General features: G+C 42.1%; 1 protein-coding gene across 1 annotated transcript in view; it reads left to right on the forward strand.

Moving 5' to 3' along the window:
- Positions 1 to 22,884, forward strand: part of LOC140273677 (gamma-aminobutyric acid receptor subunit gamma-3-like) — a 111,104-nt gene that overhangs the window by 66,073 nt on the left and 22,147 nt on the right. Inside the window, exons 4-8 of the mRNA XM_072369355.1 lie at positions 393 to 484; positions 841 to 972; positions 8,864 to 8,946; positions 16,364 to 16,501; positions 22,564 to 22,716. Of these exons, the coding sequence (XP_072225456.1) occupies positions 393 to 484; positions 841 to 972; positions 8,864 to 8,946; positions 16,364 to 16,501; positions 22,564 to 22,716 (598 nt within the window). The remainder of the gene's footprint in view (positions 1 to 392; positions 485 to 840; positions 973 to 8,863; positions 8,947 to 16,363; positions 16,502 to 22,563; positions 22,717 to 22,884) is intronic.

A 22,884-nucleotide genomic window follows, 5' to 3' on the forward strand; every position in this document is an offset into this window, starting at 1 on the left:
ATTTCTCTGCTCCATACAAACGAAGGCGTGTATTTATCGACTATGAGCTGAATGAGAAAGTTGACGTTCCACGTTCTCACAGTAAAACATTTCATAATTAGAGGAGGGGGGGGGGTCACATCTGAGGTTAAGAAAAAGTGCTGCAGTAAACAGTTTGAGAGATGCTCTTATTTCATTTCCATATCAAAAGCATCATGTGTATTTCCAGTGAGTGCCGCGCCGCTCCTGTATTTCCTTTCATGTGGACGTTGGGGCTCTAACAAACACATCAGCTCCTCCAGAAGGATTAAGCTGCTCAGCACAGACTTCCTCCTGTACATCTCTTTTTGTCTGTGTACATCTTTAAAAAGGCTTGTCGGATCAGTGTATTGACTCTGGTTTTCTCTTCCCAGGAGTACCAGATCGATATCATCTTCGCCCAGACTTGGGTGGACACCCGCCTGCGGTACAACAGCAGCAGCATGCGGATTCTAACCCTCAACAGGTACTTTGGATTGATCAGGATTTACTGCAGATATACAGAGAGCATGACGTGTAAACTCTGAAATGTGTCAGCTGCTGTGTCTTTGTCTTTCCACTGTAGCCACGATTATTTTTCAACCTTTCAATGCCAGGAAAATATCTCATTTCAGAGCAATATTCCTCTCTCTCTCTCTCAGGGATTGGCCTGTAATTAATGGAACAAATTGATTGATGTGCTTTGTTTTCTTCAAGTCACTCGGGTATTTTATTATCCTCTTATTGGAAGGAGAGAAGCCTCGTCAGGAAGTCAGAAGAAAGTCCACAGTGATGGCTTCTTACCTTCTGCTCTTTCTTTCCGTCTGCTTCTTTATAAACCAGCAATATGGTCGGCCTGATCTGGCTGCCCGACACCATCTTTCGCAATTCCAAGAACGCCGATTCGCACTGGATAACGACGCCCAATCAGCTGCTTCGCATCTGGAACAACGGAAAGATACTTTACACACTGAGGTAAAAAGCTCCCAGAACACACACGGTACAGTGAGCCGTCATGGAGGTGTTGGAAATAAATGCACGTGAGATTGTTGAAGGCCGTGACTTTGAGTTTCAGAGCTGAAACATACAGTCCAGTCAAGGTTTTAAATGAATCACATGAAGAAGAACACACGACATGTTACACTGTGTCATTATTTATTGAACTAAAACTGAGAGAAAACACAGCAGCAGTGTGTGGAAAACTAAGTGAACCCCTGATCCAGCAGCTTCAGCAGCAGTGAGCTGCAGTGATGGTTTCCTGTGGGACGTTATCAGTCTCTCTCCTGGTTCTGGAGGAATCTCGGCCCTCTTCTCTCCAGCGGTGCTTCAGCTCATTGAGGTTTGCAGCTTTGGTTTCTGCACAGCTCTCTTAAGGTCCCACCACAGCATTTCAGTCAGGCTGAGGTCTGGACTCTGACTGGACCATTGCAACACCTTGATTCTTTTCTTTTTCACACATTCTGCTGTAGATCTGCTGCTGTGTTTGGGATCTTTGTCCTGTTGATGAGCCAGTTTCAGCCCAGCTTTAGCTGTGGGACAGATGGCCTCACATTTGACTCTAGAATACTTTGGTATCCAGAGGAGTTCATGGTGGACTTAATGACTGCAAGGTGCCCAGGTCCTGTGGCTGCAGAACCAGCCCAGATCATCAGCCCTCCACCACCGTGCTTGACAGCTGGTATGAGGTGTTTGTGCTGATATGCTGTGTTTGGTTTCCTCCAAACGTGCTGCTGTGCATTAGGACCAAACATCTCCACTTTGCTCTGGTCTGTCCAAAGGACATTGTTCCAGAAGTCTTGTGCTTTGTTCAGATGCAGCTTTGCAAACCTAAGCTGTGCTGCCATGTTCTTTTTAGAGAGAAGAGGCTTTCTCCTGCAGTCCTTCCAAACAAGCCATCCTTGTTCAGTCTTTTTCTAGCTGTGCTGTCATGACCTTTAACCTTTAACATGCTAACTGAGGCCTGTAGAGTCTGAGATGTAGCTCTGGGCTTTTTCAACGTTTCTCTGAACATTGATGTTGTATTTACCTCATTTTATGACCCGGTAACATTCATTTTGGTTGTTTTACAGTCTGCTGTTTGCTCAGTAGATACTGAAAATATCAAACCGAGATTTAGGCAGCAAAGGGAAAGTTAAAGAGTTAAAGAGTTATTACATGTACATCAGCAACATTGCACCCCAACAGTGAGTATTCAAACACACTCACCGGATACATCTGGTTAAAACTAAAGCAGTTTAATCGTCTCCTTTACGGAAATGTAACATTAATGGCTTCATCAATCTGTGTCATTCTAACGAGCCAACAGGGATATTAATTATATATTCTTTTATTAATATTTACCATTTACATGGGCTTTCAAGTCAGAAAAATAAATGACCGTATTCAGTTAATAACCCAAATAAAACCTTTTCCCTCGGTCATACATAAATATTAAAAACACCTAAAACTTTAATAAAAACCATATTCAGCCTTTTAAGAAACTGAAGCTCCCTATAATCACAGATCATGAATGATCTCCTCATCTGTCGGCTTGTGTTTGTCGTTATAATTCCCTTTACAGACTTTATTTAAGGCGCTTTTCAGTGCAGCGGTCTAAAGAATTTGTTTTTAAGTTTTGGGTCAAATTTAAGCGACTTACAAAGGAGGAAATAACATTACAGCTAACGTCAAAGCTCTGGTGTGAGAGTTCAGGCATAGAGGGAAGCACACAGGGGGGGAAGCAGAAGGATTAAAAGAGGCCCACAGAGGCCCTAATAACATTATAATACTGACAAAAAAGTTATAAACCAACTTATAATAACAAATATATACAAACTATTTGTTTTGGAAACATATTTCTGATTAAAACTCTGGATTTTTACATTTCACTGCTGTTTTAGTTCAATAATTAATGCAGTCAAACGTTCAGCAAGCAGTTCATATCCAATCAGTTGACGTCGCCTCTGTCAAAATGAAACGACACATCAAGTCAGTCACCCCCCCGACTCCACCTGCCCCTGAAACAGCCCCAGTGCCCCCACACGAGGAAGGAGGTGGGCAGCTGTGTGTTGAATTAATAATAATGATAAACTTTAGTTATAGTCTCAAATGTCAGATGAGAACAAAAAATGATTCACACAAAAGATATGAAAAAATCTATTATTATGGAAAAGATTCATTAAAATAAATTAAATAAAAATCGTTCTGAACTATTTTAATGCTTTAAAAAGCATATTTATATATATATATATTTATTAGGGCTGTCATAGTTGACGAGTTATTTAAGGTTGAGATTATTTTAAAAAATAATGCGTTTTTTTTTGATCGTGGTTAATCGCGGACTTAGCAATTGGCTTAATAAATAGGAGAAAAGTCACAAAGAGCTCAGAGTTCTGAATTAATTTAAACTGTCATTAGGCCCTACTACCTAAGAAATAAAAGAAAAAACACTTTTTCTTTGTGTTTATTTGATTCTAACTTTATAATTTTAATATAGAGATAAATTGTGAGTTAATTATGGGGAAAATGCGATTAATCGCGATTAAAAAAATCATTTGACATTTGATATAAACTTTATTTTGTTAAAATTCAGCCATCACTGAAATAGAAGAAGTGCAGTAGGAACAGAGGAGAAAAGTTGTGTGCAGCAGAAACTCGATCCAATCAGAGAAGTTTACATGTTCAAGAAATCATCAGATTAAATAGATTAACGACCACATCGCCTCATATATGCATTTTTTCAAATCCAATGCCACCAGCTTTAAGTAAAAGAAAATGGTGGGAGGCCACCTGAAACTGTGACTATGCTATTTCAAATAGTTACCGCATTTTCTGCACCATAAGGCGCCCCTAAAAGCCTTGAATTTTCACAAAAATCTGGTGCGTTTTACTTGTGCACTGGATTCCAAAATCTGTCACGGATACCGCCATTTTGAATTAACCGCGGGGAGCGCTGAGCTTTCATCGGGGCATTAAGCCCCCTCCGCATCACTCACCGCTCTCCCTTCGCGCCGCTCATCGTCACGTTCACTTTAGCCACGCCTCTTCGCTCTGTACATTGGAAAAGAACGGCAACTGGCCACTTCCATCGCTAGCTTTGCTTCGGTGTGAATCCAGGGTCAGGCGGATCTCAGCCATTCACTCTGAATGGAGAGAAGATTGTACGTAGCTGTACTCAGCGACTGAATCGTGTCATTAAAGCTTCTGCCCATGTCCCAGTGAGAGTCTGTTCTTCAGTCTGAGACGGGTGAAGCAGACCAATGTGCAGTTTATAAGTTTATAAAGTGTAAAAACCACCATCGGACCATTTCCCTCTGACACAGGGAGGTAAAACATGCACGACGTGTGCTGGCATCGATAAACCAATCAGAGAGCATTAGGTAATACGTACGCCTTATAATCAGGTGAGTCTTATAATCAGGTGAGCCTCATGCATGGGTTAAGGACAGAAATGGACCCCATAACTGAGGGTGCGCCTTATAATCAGGTGAGTCTTATAGTGCGGAAAATACGGTATATTATAGGAAATACTATTGAACTTATGTATGCCACGTCCACAGATCCAGGTCCACGATGCTCTTCAAGTTTGTCAGGGAGGAATGTTGAAGTGGAGGAAGATGATTCAGATGATGCATTTATGTAAAATTGCATCACAAATTTTCGGCCTCCTGTGGCAGCCCAGTAAAAATTATTTTCATGGGGACCAAAATCCCTTGCGGCGCCCCTGGAAGTACAGGGTCAGTGCTCGGGTGGGAGATGCTTCTTGAAGATAGACAGGGACGCTGTTCTGGTAGCCCTCGGTAGGTCATTCCACCATCGTGGAACAACACATGAACAGAGTTTGGATTGTCTTAGGCGTGGTGTAGGAGCTGCTAGACGACCGGAGGGACCGAGTTGTGACGTAAGCCTTTGCCAGAGCATTCAAGTAGATGGGAGCCGTTCCATTAAGCTCTTTGTAGCTAACATCAGGGACTTGAATTTGATGCGGGCGGCTAAGAGCTGCCAGTGGAGCTCAGTGAACAGAGGAGTGATTAAAGACCAGACGCGCCGCCGCGTTCTGGATCATCTGCAGAGGTTTCGCGACAGGCTGAGACCAGTTAGGAGAGCATAGCCTGCACCAGGAGCTGGGTGGCGTGCTGGGTTAGGTACAGCCTGATCTTTCTTATGTTCAGCAATGCGAAGCGGCACGATCGAGCTACGAAGGCAACAAAACAAACAAAACAAATAGTCATAAAGTCTGTTTTGTCTCCCCGACTAACAGCAGACATAATAAAGTCTCAAACATCTCACCTGAGGCGAGACGCTGCAGCTGGACCCGGAACATTCAGCAGAGTTTATTCTCATTCAGGCACATAAACATGACATGAAACTGGAGGAAATGCTTTGAAAGGTGGTTGCACAAAGAATGGAAACCATAAACAATAGATGACTGCCTGAAGCAGCTCCACTCTGTCGTATTTATTCCTCATGAAGCCAGGTGAGACAGGCAGTGGTGTCTCTCAGTGCTGTTGCAGGTCTGGTGTGAACTAATTGAATCATTTTTACTGGTTTCTAACATAATAAAAACGGGACAAATACAGAATAAGTGGCCATGCACATGGGCAGTTTGTGAAGCATCTTTTTTTTGAGCTATTAGTGTCTGTCACATCATAATCTCATGAAGTAGAGCATGTTTTTCTTCTTGAATCGAACTTCTTTGACATGACGTCCAACGTTTCTTTCACTGATAACCGTAGTTAGTGGAGGTCAGACACCTGTTGTTCCTCAACCAAAAACCACCTTTTTAGTCTCAAAAGTCTGGGTGTTAGAGTGTATATAAATGTTTTCAGTGTGTGTTAGATGAGGAATATCCTGAACAAACCCTAAAAGCATCGATGTCTCAAGAATTAAGTCAAATTTTGGGGTTTTTATTGCAAATCGTGACACAATTGGCTGGATTGTCACCCTCTGATCCTCGTAAAACTTTAATATCTTAGCTTTTGTTCTCTTTATTTGGAAATAAGTAAGTTACAAACTCCTCTTCCAGCTTGTTGAATGTCGTACGTTTCGCTCTTTTCCTTCTAAATCGGTGTTGTGGTCTCATGACCTCCAACATGCCTACGGCTACAAAGGAAATCTGATCGGCATTGGGGTTTATTATTACCCTTTAGGATTAATTTTACTCGCATATTGAGGATTTGATGATGATGAACCTGGACCAAACAGCAAAGGCCTGCATGAGTGGTCATTTGTAGGACCAGATGCACGGATCCTGCTGCGTTTAGGTGCTGTCGTGAACTGAAAATCCAACGATTCTCGCCTTTTATTGTTTGCTTTGCTAGAAAAATGTCAGTCGTCTCCGAGTTTTTCTTAGTTCTTTGTTAAAATATTAAGACAAGAGCAAAGCGGCTTTTTAAACATCCAGCTTCCATTTCTAAATTTAGGAGGGGAAAGGCCTGGCTTAAAACCCTGTAATTGTCTCAGATCTAACCCACGATTGTAGGGGAATAATTTCAGATGTTGTAGAGGTTAATCACACTGTGATCATGGGCTTTTAAATTGAGCTATAAATATGCTTGTTATCAGCAGGGTTCAATGGTTCAAGACTAAAATGTTCAGCTTTAAAACTGCAACAAGTTAAAAGCTGTGTTAATCTCCTCTTTTTCTTTTCATGAACAATGGACCATGCAGTGATTATGTGAGATGTGAAAGGGGTCACCCACAGTGACAGAATTATCACCCAATGCAGCTGTTCCCTCGGCTCTACGGAGCATTTAGTGTCAGTTCAGCTCATTGTTTTAGTTTTTTTCATCAACTCACTTGCAGCTGGATCAGATAAACCGACTTGGTTCTTAAGCAGAGTGAATATCTGACGGAGAGAGTAGGTTTTTAATGTATTCTTAGGCTCACAGGACTGTGTTGTTGCTGTCATTTATCTCATTTCCTGATGTTAGCAGCTGGCTTTTCAACACCAGCAAGTTAAAAATAATCGAACAAAACAGTATTTAAAGCTTTCATCACACTATCTTTGAAAAAAATGTGTCGACCAACCTTTTGCATGTGAAAAATAACAGTTTCTAAAGCCCTTTAAGTATCTGATATCAAATTAGGCCACCACCGAGTTGATATCTGCTGAATCTGCAGGCTAATCCGGTCAGTTTCAGGGCAAAGTCAATGCGACGTACGTTAAAAACATCGATTAATGTCGTCCCATTGACAGACTGTGCACTCATAGTATTGATTGATTCCAGTCCAGACCATTTTTGGGTCCTCGGAACATGGTAAAGTCATGAAAAAACGTCTAATTGAATTTTTCAAAGGCTAATTTGCCTTTTAGAAAGTTAAGTGAAAGAGAAAGAAAGAAAGAAATAAGAACAACTGCAAATAATCTTCACAAAAGCAATATTAGATATTTTTCTGATATTGCAAATGTAGAGTGCTGTCAGAAAGAAAGCAGAATTATTCGTATGTATGAATGATTAATGATGATTTAACCTCGACTTGACTTCATATAAATAGGACAAAGAAGACAGTTTTCATGTCAGAAACACATTAAAAAGGTTGCAAAATACACACACCTTTATTCAAAGCAGCAGCTCTGAAATGTACCTTCAGGAGAAAGATAAATAGATTAAGTTTGAAGGACATTTGCATTCACTTGCGATTTCAAATATAATAACAGCATAATAGTCTAACTTGCACTTGACAGCCTCTTTCTGGCAGCACTTCCATACGATCCACTGCAGAAGTTTGAACTTTTTCCAACCTAATTAAAATAAAACTTCTGGAGGTCCCAAAACAACAGAAGTTCTGCACCTATCTGAGCTTCCAGCTTTGCATAGGAGGCTCTTTTGTTTACGTGCACCGTTCCAGGCTCTACTTTGAGGCACTGAAAAAGATTAAAAGTCACACCAATAACTGCGAGACAGAACTAAAGGCCCGACTCTATTCCGATCTCATTGTTTCATTTGGGACTCTTTGCCCTCTTAAGACGTCTGGTACATATTAATTAGCTTTTTTGCAGCTTGGTGGAGGCTGCAGCTCGTGAAATACATGACTTTGAATGAAAAATGCACATTTCAGGCCTGTCACCTCAGTTCTGATTGCTGTTTTCTGCCATTTCTGAAAGAAATTAAGCTACTTTAGATCTCTACACACACAAAAAAAGAGTATTTTGTGTAAACTGAGATATAATTTGATATTTTGGTGGTTTTAAACAGCATTCAGTAGCTCAGACTACAGCTGCTAACAGGGAGGAAACTTCTGAGCTTGTGTTTTAACATCTAATTTCAGAAGCTATGGTTGCTTTTCCCTCACATTCAGCTCTCCTGACTGTGAGGGAAAGCGAACATGTGTGCAAATAATCTGCAATTTGTTCACCTCCGAACAAGCAGAGCGAGGCGGCCCTCGTTCAGCTTTGACTCAGGCTCCTCTTTTGTGTTGCAAGTCTCGCAATTATTTAGAAATTGTATCAATGACAAAGAAGCAATGATGCAGAGCAAGTCAGTCAGTTTTCCCGATCTCGTCTTCGTAACTCTCATTATATCCAGAGAAAGTAAAGCTCTGGAATACTGAGGCAGCGTAGACTCAGAAACATCTGGTGTGTTGACTTGTCCAGTGATCACAGCAAAGTAAGCCTGATTTCAGAGGCGAACAGGCCTCAGGGCCCCGACCTGGCTGATTTAACACTGATGATGAAACTTGTCGTTTTGAGGGATTTCACACATCAGCCGTCTAATCAAGTGTGATCCCGAACCATCTGGTTTAAAGCCAGCGCTTCATATACTGTGGAGCACAAAGCTACATCGTGTTGTATCCGGTCACCACTTGCTTCACGCTCTGAGAAACTGAAGAAGCTGTTTGAGCACTTCGAATGTCTTTGTTTAAACCTGTCGTTTTCCTGCTCCAGGATGACCATCAACGCAGAATGCCAGCTGCAGCTCCATAATTTCCCGATGGACGAACACTCCTGTCCTCTCGTCTTCTCCAGCTGTGAGTACTGGCAGTAGCACGCATGAAAAATGCACACATACACCTGAAGCCATAAGAGCAGAGATCCAACAGATGTGCTGAGCTACAAGTAAAAACTATTTGATTTTAATGGCAAAATGGGAAACAAAACCTCACCACAGGCAGGTTTCGTGAGTCTTAATCTGTTTTCTGGATCCTGAGAGATGTAGACATTTGACAGGCGGCAGGGAGCAGCATGAGCAGGGAAGTCCCAGATTCAGAGGGAATCACTGATCAGCTGCATACAGAGTGGGATATTTAATAAGGCCATCATGTATTACTGTCAGCATGCAGCCAGACTTCCATTTCACTGGGAGAAAATCTCCATTCAGTCCAACATGTAGAGATCTGCTGCACCTCAACTGTGATGCTCACTAAATGACTCATTTATGATTGGCAAGTATTTAATGGTATTAAAAAAGGACAAAAATCATGACAAAGTAAATGTGGTTGAATTTGCAAAATTATAGAAAATACTCCCTTTATTTCTACGGTTTCTGAACAGAAGATAATCAGTAAATACCATCTTCAGCAGTAATGGTTTCACTTCACCACAGAAGTAATCTGAAGGCACTTCTGTTAGATTCAACTTTGTCATCGCAAAAGTACCGAAACGCAAACCGTCTGTCTATCGACGTCTACATTTCTAGACTTACTTCTAGAATTCCTTCCTACACATCTAGCAAGAAATCAAGCCGTCTATCTGTCTATAGACGTCTAGATTTCTTTCTAGATTTGTTTGAAGGCTAGAAGTATGTTTCGACGGCGATAGACTTCGATAGAAAAGGTCTAGCTGTATACTGTATACTTATATATTTCTAGATGTCTTGGAAAGAAATCTAGAAGCAAGTCTAGACGTTGATTGACTTCTAGATTTCTTTCTAGATGTCTTGGAAGCAAATCTAGAAGCAAGTCTAGACGTTGATTGACTTCTAGATTTCTTTCTAGATGTCTTGGAAACAAATCTAGAAGCAAGTCTAGACGTTGATTGACTTCTAGATTTCTTTCTAGATGTCTTGGAAAATCTAGAATCTAGAAGCGGGTCTTGACATCGATATACTTCTAGATTTCTTTCTAGACTTCTTTTTTGAATATCTAGAAAGACATCTAGAAGCAAGTCTAAACATTGATTGACTTCTAAACTCCTTTCTAGATGTCTTGGAAACAAATCTAAGAAGCAAGAAGCAAGTCTTGACGTCGATAGACTTCTTTTTTAAATTTTCTAGATGTCTTGGAAACAAATATAGAAGCAAGTCTAAACATCGGTTGACTTCTAGACTTCTTTCTAGATGTCTTGGAAAATCTAGAATCTAGAAGCAGGTCTTGACATCGATAGACTTCTACATTTCCTTCTAGACTTCTTTTTTAAATTTTCTAGATGTCTTGGAAACAAATCTGGAAGCAAGTCTTGATGTCGATAGACTTCTAGATTTCTTTCCGAGACATCTGAGGTGGTAAACATGGCTCCTGGTCGCCTCCCTTTGGAGATTTTCCAGCCACATCCTACTGGGAGGAGGCCCAGGACCGGTTATGTCTCTTCTGGAAACGCCTCTGGATCTCCCAGGAGGAGCTGGAGAGGAATGTCTGGGTTTCTCTATCGGACCCGTTGCCTCCGCCACCAAGGATAAGCAGATGAAAATGGTTTTAAATGACATCATTCTGCGTGATATGATCTAATTTATCATCATTAACTGATGGGCGATATTTGTTGCTGCTAATTATCGGGCCCCCACTCAGCATTTGGTTTGGATAAGCCATTAAATTAAGCCTCTTCTTGTGTGCTTTTTTTCCCCCAGTCAACAGGGTTTAATGATGCTTCAGAGCAGAACATTGTTCTTAAAAATGTCTCTTTACTTTGTATTTTTGAACGTCATATATGACTCAGCTCTTTCAGAAAATGTGAGGCTTCTCCATTTGTCTCCGATAAGCTGTTCATCCATTAGGAGCCTCCATAGAAGCCATTTTAATCTTAACGATATAAACTAACTGAGCAGCAATTGTTCTTCTTGGGTCGTCTGTCATTTGTGCATCAGTGTGCTGCCAGCCTACAAATGGCAGACATGCACTCCACAGCAGATGGTTTGAGGCTCTGCTGTGGAGGAGGAGAGAGTGACGGAGTTCACCAGGACAACATCTGATAATTATCCCTCACTTACAGCCACTGTTTAAACAATTCTTACGGGCTGTAACATCCACCTCATCCCTCCTCCCACTCAGGGCGTAGTATTAGAATCCTCTGAAAACCTAATGTTTCTCTTCATAACGAATCAAATCACAAGCTTCCCCATTACAGTGTGATTTCATTTATTCAGATGGAACATTATGAAACTAGTGGCTGTGTTGATGGCCTCACTTATCAATCCTGGGCATTTTTTGTAACCAGATGCTTTCCTAACAGATATGATACAAGTAATCCGACACTTGCCAATATGTTTTTAAGCCATGGCCATAAATACTTGGAGCCCTTCATACTTTGGTATGCTGTCGTCTCATGTAGAGTAAAAGCAGAACCATACAGCATAGGTGTCAAACTCTGGCCCGCAGTGTAATTATATTTGGCCCGCGAGGCAATTTCAAATTAATATTAGAGCTGGCCCGCCAGTATTATACGGCGGCAGCGCTGTAACACCGCATTCACCGCTTATACTACAAATCCCATAATGCTCTGCTGTTGTTTTGGCGCGTCAATTAGGACAGAGGCAGATACGCCCCCTCCTCTGTGTCAGTAGCATCTATGCTAGCGGTCTTCTTGTGCACTCCTTCGTCTGAAAGCCCCGTGCCTCTCCCCCAGACCACACTTCGACCTCAAACCACAGCTGTCACTCTACCAAAAAATGGCCAAAAGAAAGGCAGAAAATAGAACTTTTCTGGACAGGTGGGAGACAGAATATCTGTTTATGTAAAAGACAAACCTGTTTGTCTTGTTTGTGGAGCCAACAGGTCAGTAACTAAGGAGTAACTAAGGAGTAACTAAGGAGTAACTAAGGACAATGTTAGACAACACTATGAAACTAAACACCTGGACAAATATAAGGACCTGGAGCCAGAAAGTAAAGGAGATGAAAAGAGGTTTATGTTATTTTATTTTAAAATGTATTAGCCTGTGTAAGAAGCTAATTTTGACATAAATCAGAAGGCTGCAAACAGAAAGGAGGCATTACATTTTTATTTAAATTTAATTTAATATGCCATTGATATGGTTTTATTATTATTATTAGCAACTCAATTTTGCACCCTTGGACTTTAAAGTTATATAAGCCTTGCTTGTTCAGTATTCATTGTTAAATCAAAACTTGTTGGGTTCCATATTAAAAGGTTAATTCGTTCAACCTTGGCCCGCGGCTTTGTTCAATTTAAAATTTCGGCCCGCTGTGTATTTGAGTTTGACCCCCCTGCCATACAGCGATTCAACACTAAACCCCAGAATTAGAATTACTGACAGGTAAACTGAGCAAAACTGCTCATCTTAGCACTAATATACTTGGAAACTTGCCACAGACCAGTTCAACTTGATCTCTCGACAGAAAGGGTTCACAGTGCTGGGGTTTACTTCTGAGGAGGTTGGAGAGGAAGGCAGAAAGTCCATTTTTAAACCAGCCGTCCCTTCATCATCAGTTCAAAACTCATTCTGTGCAATGTTTCTGTTGTGCTGAAGTCCATGAAGGATTAGAGCTCAAACCAAAGCTTAATCAGGACTTGCCATTCCCCTTTTGCCACATGAACGCTGCCCAACAGAAGACAAGAGCCTAGAGATACATTGACATATAGTTTCCAACTAAGGTTCGGGCTTAAGTGTGACCTGTTACCAGGACACCTAAGGTCAAAGGTCGATGATCGACTTTGTAATTATATCTGTGACAGTCGGCTAACTTCACACAGAGTTTGCTACTGATAGTTTTGTGCTAAATAGCAGGATATTTATCAGATTTTGACGACATGGAAGACGACTTTGAGTAAGATGGACGTTCTTACCGGAGTGAATGAGCTGTGCTGCAGTGGCGGGCACTGATGACATCATCCCAGTGTGTAGAAATCCCTCCGTTAGCTCTCCTTTAGCTGCAAGTAGCCACATAACAGCAGCTATGTGCTAACAGGCTGCATCCTCTAAGCCCCGTTCACTCCGTTATATGGATCTCCAGTTATCTAAATATCTTCTGAAGGACGCCGACTTTCACCAAACTGTTCTCGGTGAGTAGATGAACGTATTTCATGCCAGAAATAAGGTCCAGGTTTAAAAACACCGGAGTTCCCCTTTAACAGCACTGTGGAAATCAAATAACCCCCAAAATATTAATTTTAATTCCAGATTATAAGGAGTTGAATACTTTTGCGAGCCACTTTATGGTCCCACCCAAAATCGTCTTGACAACGATCTACGAATCTCGGCCTTCCGGCTGAGGTGCTCGACATGAGCTTCTTCTCAGGGAAAGTCATAAAAACAAGCTTGAAGTATGGGTAAAACAAAAGAAGAATCAAGAGACTCGTGGACTGTAAGAAGCTATATTCTCTGTTCTGATTAAATCAAGACTGAAGTGTTTTGCCTCAGAGTGAGTGTCATCCTTATTACAGGAAACCAAACACCACTCATTCATGCCAATGAAACAGGGAGACTGATCAGATCCGTCATATTTCCCAGGATTTATCTTCCAACATTACAGCGATTCTTATATAAGTCACAGTGTTTGTCTTACAGTCTATGCCTGCTGTGATTTAAGGAGATTCCCTTTGAGCTAAATGCTAATTAGCACTACAACAGAAAGTACAGCTCATCAGTTTGTACTATAGTCCGATTTGTGATTATATAGCGACAAATAGAATTTTAATCTCTTGATAGACTCTTGATACCATGCATATCCGAGTCTGACATCAAAGAGTTATTACAATATTCCAGAAAAAGGTTTAGTTAAAGGACAATCAGGGGATCCCTAAAGTCAAGAGTCACAAATATCTGCTCAGATGTGTCAGTATTAACCAAAATAGTGGACTTAATCAGCCAATAGATTGATGTCAAGTGCATCAAGCAACGTAATCACATGATAGATCCTAAAATACACATATTGGTCCATGAAAAAGGGCATTTCCCCGGTTGTCCTGATGTGGTGATGTTCACGGTTTCCCCTCGATTGTTAGGGGGAGGGAGGGTTAAACCGGTGACCTTTTAAAAGAGACAGCTGCTTCAAGTCCTGTCCTGCACCCTCTTAATTAGCCTGCACCCATTAATAGTTAGAAAACTACACATCAAACAAAACATCGTCCCTTTTCCAACCGTGCTATCCTGCATCTTGGGTTTTAAATAGCTACAGCTGCATGATTATTGTTGGAATAAAGGGCATCGTTTTCTTCATGGTGTTCATAACACGAAAAATGCTCAAACATCATCCAAATGTCACATTATCTGGAGTTGTTTACAGAAAAAGAAATACCCCCACGTCTTCTTTGGAGGATAAACGGGGAGGATATTAGAATGAAGGCCTCAGAAGAATGTAATTTATAACATCGTGAAAGAACATGTTGCTTCGGGGGGCTTTTTAAAGTATGAAACATTCTGTAGCTGTGAAGAAACACGGGTACCACAATGTTAATACTGTCTGCAGCAAAGATAATTGTACAAACACACCAAGAGAAATATGACGGCAATAATGTCTGCCAACTATATTAATGTTAAAAAAAAGAAAACCTCTTTCGCATCATTGTGATTTCTCCTCTTGGTTATTGATGGTTATCGTCTAAATGAGAACATTTACATAATTAGTCTGGTTGCCACTGCGGGGCAGAACCAAGCCTGCTACTCGCTCATTTCTGCAGTCACTCAGCTTTGTGTTTAACGCATGAGTTTTCACATGAGATTTCATTTCCAACATGCTGAAACGTCTGCCTCCAGTGAGGATCTGTGCGTTACACACTGTTGTTTTGATGTTAAATAGAAACAAAATGCAACGATTTGCTTATTTCAGACCCGTAACTTGTTGTCAACGTGTGTTTAAAGTGAGACAGTTTGATGGCAGCAACACGTCTCAGAAAAGCCTGGAAAAGTGAAAAAAAGAAACAGCAACAGGTCTGGATCATGATCAGGTAGAAAAAGAGCACCTTAGAGAGGCAGAGTCTCTCAGAAGTAAAGATGAACAGAGGTTTAACAGTCTGCAAAAGACTGTGGATCAATTTCAGAATAATGTTCCTCAGACTTTGAATATTCCATCATCTACAGAACATAATATCAAAGGATTCAGAGGATCTGGAGACATCTCTGTGGCCTTCAGGCTCTCAGGCAGCTCTGCATTAGAAACAGACCTGATTCTGTCCTGGAAATCACTGCATGGACCCAGGAACACTTCCAGGAATCACTGTCTGTGAGCACAGCTCACTGTAACATCCACAGATGCAGGTTAAAGCTCCATCAGCCAGAGAAGAAGCCACATGTGACCTGATCCAGAAACACTGCCGTCTTCTCTGGACCAAAGCTCGTTTAAAATGGACCGAGACAAAGAGGAAAACTGTTCTGTGGTCAGAGGGATCAAAAACATGGAGGCTGCATCCTCCAGAATAAAGAGGAGAGGGACCATCCAGCTTCTTATCAGCTGTTAGTCCATCAATGCTGAAAGGTAGAAACAGGTTTCAGAGCAACATCTGCTCCCTTCTTCAGGGAAGGCCTTGCATATTTCAGCAGGACAAAGCTGAACCACATCCTGCATCTATTCCAGCTGCAGGGCTTCATGGTAGAAGAGTCCAGCTGCTGCACTGACCTGCCTGCAGTCCAGATGTTTCACCACCTGAAAACATTTAGACTCAGGACTGCTGAGCAGCAGGAATCCTCCATCAGACAGGAGTGGGACAACATTCATCTCCCAAAGGTCCAGCAGCTGGTCTCCTCAGTCCCAGATGTTTACAGATGTTGTTAGAAGAAGAGGGGATGCCACACAGTGGGAAACATGGAGCTGACGAGTTTCTGCCATCAAATTCAAGATGAGATGATATTTTTCATGAAACAGTCTCACTTTCAGCATTTAATGAGATCATTTTTATTTACATTTTGCACAGCGTCCCACCTTTTCTGGAACTGGGGGGGGGTGGTCAGACTCAGCAGAACCAATCTGTGGCTGCGTTTAACACCAAAGTTTATTTTTGACTTTTCCTGCCTATGATCTAAAGCTCAGGTTTGTCCCATTTGATTTGATTTACTCAAAGTGGAAGCAGGTGAGGTTACGCCTATTTGTTTGCTGCAGACACATCTCAGTGGGTGTGTCGTCCACTTAATTTCCTTTGAAGACTTACCGTATAAATTAGTATAAATCATGCATACAACAAAACTGCACTGCTGCATGAATCCTTCCTGCCTTAACTTTTGTTTCTGCCCTTTTCTTTTCCTTTCTCACGCCGAACCCACTCTCCGTTTGGCCTCCAGACGGCTACCCACGAGATGAGATTGTGTACAAGTGGAAGAGAAACTCAGTGGAGACGTCGGACCAGAAATACTGGAGGCTTTACCAATTTGACTTCATGGGGCTCCGCAACACAACAGATGTGCTCACAACCACAGCAGGTAAGGAAAACGCCAAGAAAGGGATGCGGAAAGGTCACCAAAGCCGGCTCTCCACTCACAAACACGTGTGAAACTTTCAGATTTGATGCTTTGATGAAAAACTGTCGCCTCCCGCAGAGTTATGCTTTCTTTTTGCTCCCTGCAAAGAGAGGTCAGCTGTCAGGAGATCAGAGTTTAGAAGCCTTCATCCCCTGCAGCTGCACAGGTGAACATTAGCACCATGCCCTTAAATGCAATCATATCACTACAGTCTCAAAGCTCATAAGTATTCCCCTCGGGTGTGAGGGCAAATAGGTTTTTTTCACTGACATTAATCACCAGGATTAAAGATTAAAAAGGAAGTTTAATTATTCACCTCTCCTCCCCTGCTCCTCTCCTCCTGTGCAGCTGTTAGGACATGCGTATTTTGACATTTCAATGCAAGCAGTTTGGGAGGAGAGGGTCAGAGTGTACATGTAGCTTCACCCACAAGTTTCTGATACATTTTTAATGCTAAAAGCAGGTTCTGATGGCTTAAAAAGTGAGGTATGATTCAGGAAGGAAACAGACAAAAGCGCAGCGACGGTTAACCCCTCTTAACCTTGTTTGTGAGTTGCACATTTCTATTAATTTATGCCATACAGTCTTTGGAGAGAAGTGCTCAGATCTGCATAATGTGACCTGATTCAGCTTTCCAACAGCTGAACCTCAGGTCATGAATATTCGAGGAACAGGAGTATGATTAGGAGAGGGATAACAGGGAGTGGCATCAAATTATTAAAAAGGAAATTAGTTGAACTGACGCGAGATCCTGGATGTCTCTTTTTAGATCAAAACAATCTGCAGCAAACAACTTGTTTTTGTTTGTTTTACCACATCACTGATAAGGGCATCCTGTTTCTGTCTAATGGGAAACTATCACTGCATCTTTCCGACTCCGAACGCAAAGAAGAAGGTGAGTGATGAGCGCTCTCATCCCGAGGCACATCGGCAGCCTTATAAATTATACGTTTTCCTGAACTCCCGCTGTATCGTCAAAACGCAGCCAAACTCATTTTCTGCTGAGATGCTCAAAAGTAGCTGCAAACCTACACATCTACCTCATGCTGTTCAAGAAAATTGGCCACTTTCTCATTTATTACCCAGTTTCTTTTTCCTGTTGCACTCGCAGAAGCTCGTCTCCACACACGATGATGAGGTCCCTGGGTAAAAATACCTATTGTTAATTTATGTCGTAAAAAAATTAGAGTGTTGCATTTCTGCTCATCTCACCCCCCCCCCCCCCCCGTCTGAAATCAGTCGTCATTATCAGTTCAAGCTCCAAAGCCTCTCTGATGCCATTTCCTGTGGTTACATTAGATAAATGCTAAAGGATGAATCGATGCAGGATGCGGTTTAGCGCTATTAAAATACGAAAGGCCTTTGCTTCAGTTTGTTCTGCACATGATGGAACATTCTTCTGAAATGGTTCCACAGTTTTTTGCAGATTCTCTGGACCTCTGCCTCTCTAAGGTGCTCTTTTTTCCAGCCGATCATATCACTGACCTGTTGTTAATTAACCTAATTAGTTACAGCACGTTCCTCCAGCTGTTTCCTCTGAGTTTCACTCACTTTTCCAGCCTTTTGGAGATATTTTGCTGCCATCAGACTCGAGATGAGCTCATATTTTTAATGAAATAGACACTAAATAAAATTGTATTTCACACAGGGTCTCGTCTTTTGTGGAATTAAGGTTGTTTCAACTTTCCCTCTATAAAAGTACCATGAGATGACTTTTGTTTAAATACTGAAGAGTGAAACTATAAGATAGCTAAAAGCTAACATCTAAATATAATGGATGTGTTTCTGTAAAGAGGAAAATCCACAGCTGGCTCATCACCACAGAGTGTCTTTATGCCATTTTCCTGTGGGAGGGTTGATTTAAAAGAATCGGGCAGTTTTAACTCTGTGTGCTCCAGGCATCGATTTAATGTTTTATAAATGGTTATCACTAACATTGGGCTTTCTCTGTGGTGCACACGGGCCATAATGTTGTTGACCCAGATCACAGTGGGCTGCCTGTTTAGTTGAGGTAAATAAATGAAGAGGCTCGTCTCAGTTCTCATCGCTCACAGCAAAAAATGTTGCAGGATGTCTCTGGTGCTAAAATGCACCCGGAGGTGGAAGGGTGGAGGACAGAGGAGGCTATCAGCGAAGGATCCAACAGGGTTATACTTTGCAGTAGTTAATTTCGCACGTTAGCAGCGTGGCACGTTTATTCCACCACTTTTCCCTCATGGGAGGGACTCAGACACAATTAGAGGGGTTGAGTGGAGGCTATAAATGTTGCCGTCTTCCTCAGACACCAAAACTTGAATCACGACAGAGAATTTAGTGAAGCAAATCATTATAAACCTCCACGACAATTCATACCCCCCCACTGGGTCTGGCTTAATGAACCGTTAGCTGGCATTTCAGGCCAAAAAATTGATGGTCACCAACTAATTAAGCAAAAAAAAACCTAGCCTTTCCCTGTCACATTTCAATACCAGCATCTAAAGTTAGCCTCCAGAAAAGGGCACGTCCTGTTTCATCGCCAAGTCCAACAGTCAAATTGATGAGCTTTGGGTCAGAATAAACCTTGGTGGGGAGAGTAAGAGCAGTGCTTCCCCTCAAATAACGGAGACGAGGACTAAAAACTGCCGAGGCACTGGGAAGCTGTTCAGACTCCTCCAACACGACAGTCTTCACCATATAGACAGTAAATAGGGGATGAGGCAGTGTTTCATACTCCTACTCAGCGCAGCTAGGATACGTTTGCGTCATCAACATCTCTCGACACAACAGCAACATTAAACTTTAACACATAACTTTTTAAATAAACTGCATCCACCTACACAAACATTAACTGCAGCTGTAACCTTATGATAACCTTATGAACATAAATAATTACCCGTGTGAAGCAGTCAAATCCGCTACTTTCTGCAGAGTCGATGACTCCAGACCTCCAGACGTCACGTGGCCTTCAGATCGGCTCACGAATAGTGCGTAGAGAGCTTCATGGAATGGGTTTCCATGGTAACTGCATCCAAGCCATACGTCACCAAGTTCAACGCAAAGTGTCGGATGCAGCGGTGTAAAGCTGCCGCCACTGGACTCTGAAGCAGTGGAGACGCGTTCTCTGGAGGGACGAATCACACTTCTCCATCTGATGGATGAGTCTGGGTTTGGGGGTTGCCAGGGGAACAGTGCTTGTCTGACTGCATCGTGTAAAGTTGGGTGGAGGGAGGATTATGGTGCGGGACTGTTAATCCGGAGCCGGGTTTGGCCCCTTAGATCCAGTGAAAGGAACTCTAAACGCTTCAGTATATCAAGAGATTTTGGACTATTTCATGCTCCCAACTCTGTGGAACCAGTTTGGGGATGGCCCCTTCCTGCTCCAACATGACTGCGCATCAGAGCACAAAGCAAGGCCCATAAAGACATGGATGAGCCAGTCTGGTGTGGAGGAACCTGACTGGCCTGCAGAGTCCTGACCTCAGCCCGATAAAACACCTTTGGGATGAATCAGAGCAGAGACTGAGAGCCAGGCTGACCTCACAAATGAGCTTCTGGAAGAATGGTCAAAACGTCCCATAAACACACTCCTAAAGCTTGTGGAAAGCTTGCCCAGAAGAGTTGAAGCTGTTTTAGCTGCAAAGGGTGGGCCGACGTCATATTAAACCCTCTGGAGTAAGAATGGGATGTGATTTAAGTTCATATGTGTGGAAAAGCAGACGAGGGAATACTTTTGGCAACATAGTGTTTGTCCAAACAACTGTTTTAGAGCCGCGACGGCACCTTTGTTGCAGTTCACTGGTGAATATTTCAAAGGCAAACTTACTGCCAACATGTTGATGGTTCAGACTGAACAACGGACGTTTAAAAAATGGTTCCTGTACAGTTTTGATTGCTCATCAGCAACCTCAGTATGCTACGGCTGCTTTAGTTATGAAGGACCAACACAGGCCCACATCCGGTCCTGGAGGGCCGCTGTCCTGCAGGTTTTAGATGTTTCCCTGCTCACCTGATTCAGATAAATGCATCGTCAGCAGGCTTTGTGCAGAACTTAATCTTTTGAAGAGCTCCATTTCATCTGATTCAGGTGTGTTGAAGCAGGGAAACATCTAAAACCTGCAGGACAGCGGCCCTCGAGGACCGACTTTGGACATCCCTGCTTCAAACACAACTTCCTGCTTTTAAAAACAAATTAATAGCCTATTTTTATGATTAATAATGATAGTTCTTAAAGATAACTCAACATAAAACCTACAGAGAGAGTTCAGCAGCGTTGTAATCGCCCAAAAATCAAAGATTTTTGATGTAGAAGTAGAATGAATAGAGATAAGTAGCCACTGAAACTAAATCTGCTGCTCAAATTAACATCAAACCGGTCCTTTTTCTCTACATCTGCAGTTCGAAGACCAGTGAAATATTAATTATTGTAGTTTATCAATTTAGCTAAAGGATGATTTCATACACTGGAAAAATGTAATGGAAGATAAATACTTTTAAGACCTTGTTAAACTGATATTGATGTGACTTTGACAGCAGTTTTTAAAGGAAACCCTAAATACCTGCTGAGATAAGGCCGATCAAGGTCCGTTTTTTGGGCAAACTGGTTCATTAAACCCAACCTCTCAAACAGAACCGCTCGGCCCACAACATCAGTGAGGCAAAAGGACCGATTTAGAGGCTTTTTGCCAAATAATTGGAAAGAAATCCTTCAGTTTGTTCCCGAAGTATCCCAAAGTATCAAGTGTATCATGAGTGAATGCTTTCCAAGAATCTGTGGCTGAATTATTAAAGAACGTCTCACTGTGATGCCTTTGTTTACACATATTATCCTTTGGAAACTTCAGAAAACGTTGGAGCTCAGTATGAGAAGAGAAACATGCTGAATAACAACCTTCCAGCTTCTCCTCAGCTCATTAATGAACAGTTCTATGAATTTTTCCCCGGCAGCTTCCAGACAATAAGAGCCGACCGTATGGCGCAGCAGAACTTGAACTAATAAGTGTTCTGCAGAAGTGTGTAATCAGAGGGGGAGCTGCTGTCCAAACAAAATGGAAACAGAGGCCTCGTTTGCCACAGTACACTCTTACAGCAGAAATAACCCAGCATCTGCGGGTGTGGAGACACAGTGTCTGCATATATGGAAACAATGAGCGGTTTTATTTACCTCTGTGGTTCCAGTTGTAATCAGCCTTTGGGCTGCTGTGGCAGAACCGCATCGCCAGCAAAATGGGACATAAAATCTAATGAGACGGCTTCATTTGGAAGAATAAAAAGGTCCTAAACGCGCCATTTTTTGTAACCCAAAGCAACACGTAACCACAGAAAAGAACAACCTGAAAGGTTGAGCAGTTTGCAGCCGTGTGTTTACTCTGTACATGTGATCATAAAGAGGATTTTCTCTCCAAGTCAAGGATGAGCAGAAGACAAAGAGTCCTCCTCCTCCGCCTCCTTTCAGTCATTGTTTTCATGGAGTGGCAGGAGTTCTTTAGCTTCATCCAGGTTACAGATCGAATGGCTTTTCTTTGCCAAATGTGGCTCAGTGAGCACCTTCAGACCAAGTATTAGACTAAAAAAACTGAATTTCCAGGCTCATTCTGTCCCTTCCTCCCTTAATCGTATTTGATTTCTTTTATTCTCAGCTGTTGTATCTCCTCTCTTTCCTGTCTTCTGCCAGTCCCTTTGATTATTAGGAATTATTCCCAATTCCAAACCATCACAGGAGTAACTCGTTTCTTTGGTCTTACATCACCAACATTAACAGATTTGACGACTCGTCAAGTCGATTTCCTGCAGACATCAGGTCTTAAAACAGCTTTTAATGGTCTCAGAGAACTGGCCGACATCATTCACTGAAATGGGCTCAGATAAGTTTTAGTCCTGTTACACCACATCCATTTATCCAAAGAGACTTACAATTAAGGAACACATCAGAGGGAAATATGGGGTTCATTAATTTGCTGAAGATACTTTCTATGAAGGGGACCGAACCAGAAACCTTTCAGCCATTCTACCTCCTCCTTCACTGCATTTTCTCTCCCTTTCAACAGGTGACTATGTGCTGATGACGGTTTACTTTGACCTCAGCAGAAGGATGGGCTACTTCACCATCCAGACCTACATCCCCTGTATCCTGACTGTCGTCCTGTCCTGGGTTTCATTCTGGATTAAAAGCGACGCCACACCTGCGAGGACAGCCCTAGGTATGAGCTCTTCTTTGGATGTGGGCTGCCTTTTGTTCCGTTCTCTGTCAGATGATCCCACACTGCTTCAATAATGTTGAGGTCCGGGCTCTGGGGAGGATTCATCCCTCCATAAGACCTGTTGCCACTGATTTTCAGTCCACTTCTTGTGTCATTTGGCACAGCTCA

This window comes from Leuresthes tenuis, unplaced genomic scaffold, assembly GCF_036924035.1.
Source record: "Leuresthes tenuis unplaced genomic scaffold, fLeuTen1.0.hap1 SCAF_1, whole genome shotgun sequence".
NCBI lineage: Eukaryota > Metazoa > Chordata > Actinopteri > Atheriniformes > Atherinopsidae > Leuresthes > Leuresthes tenuis.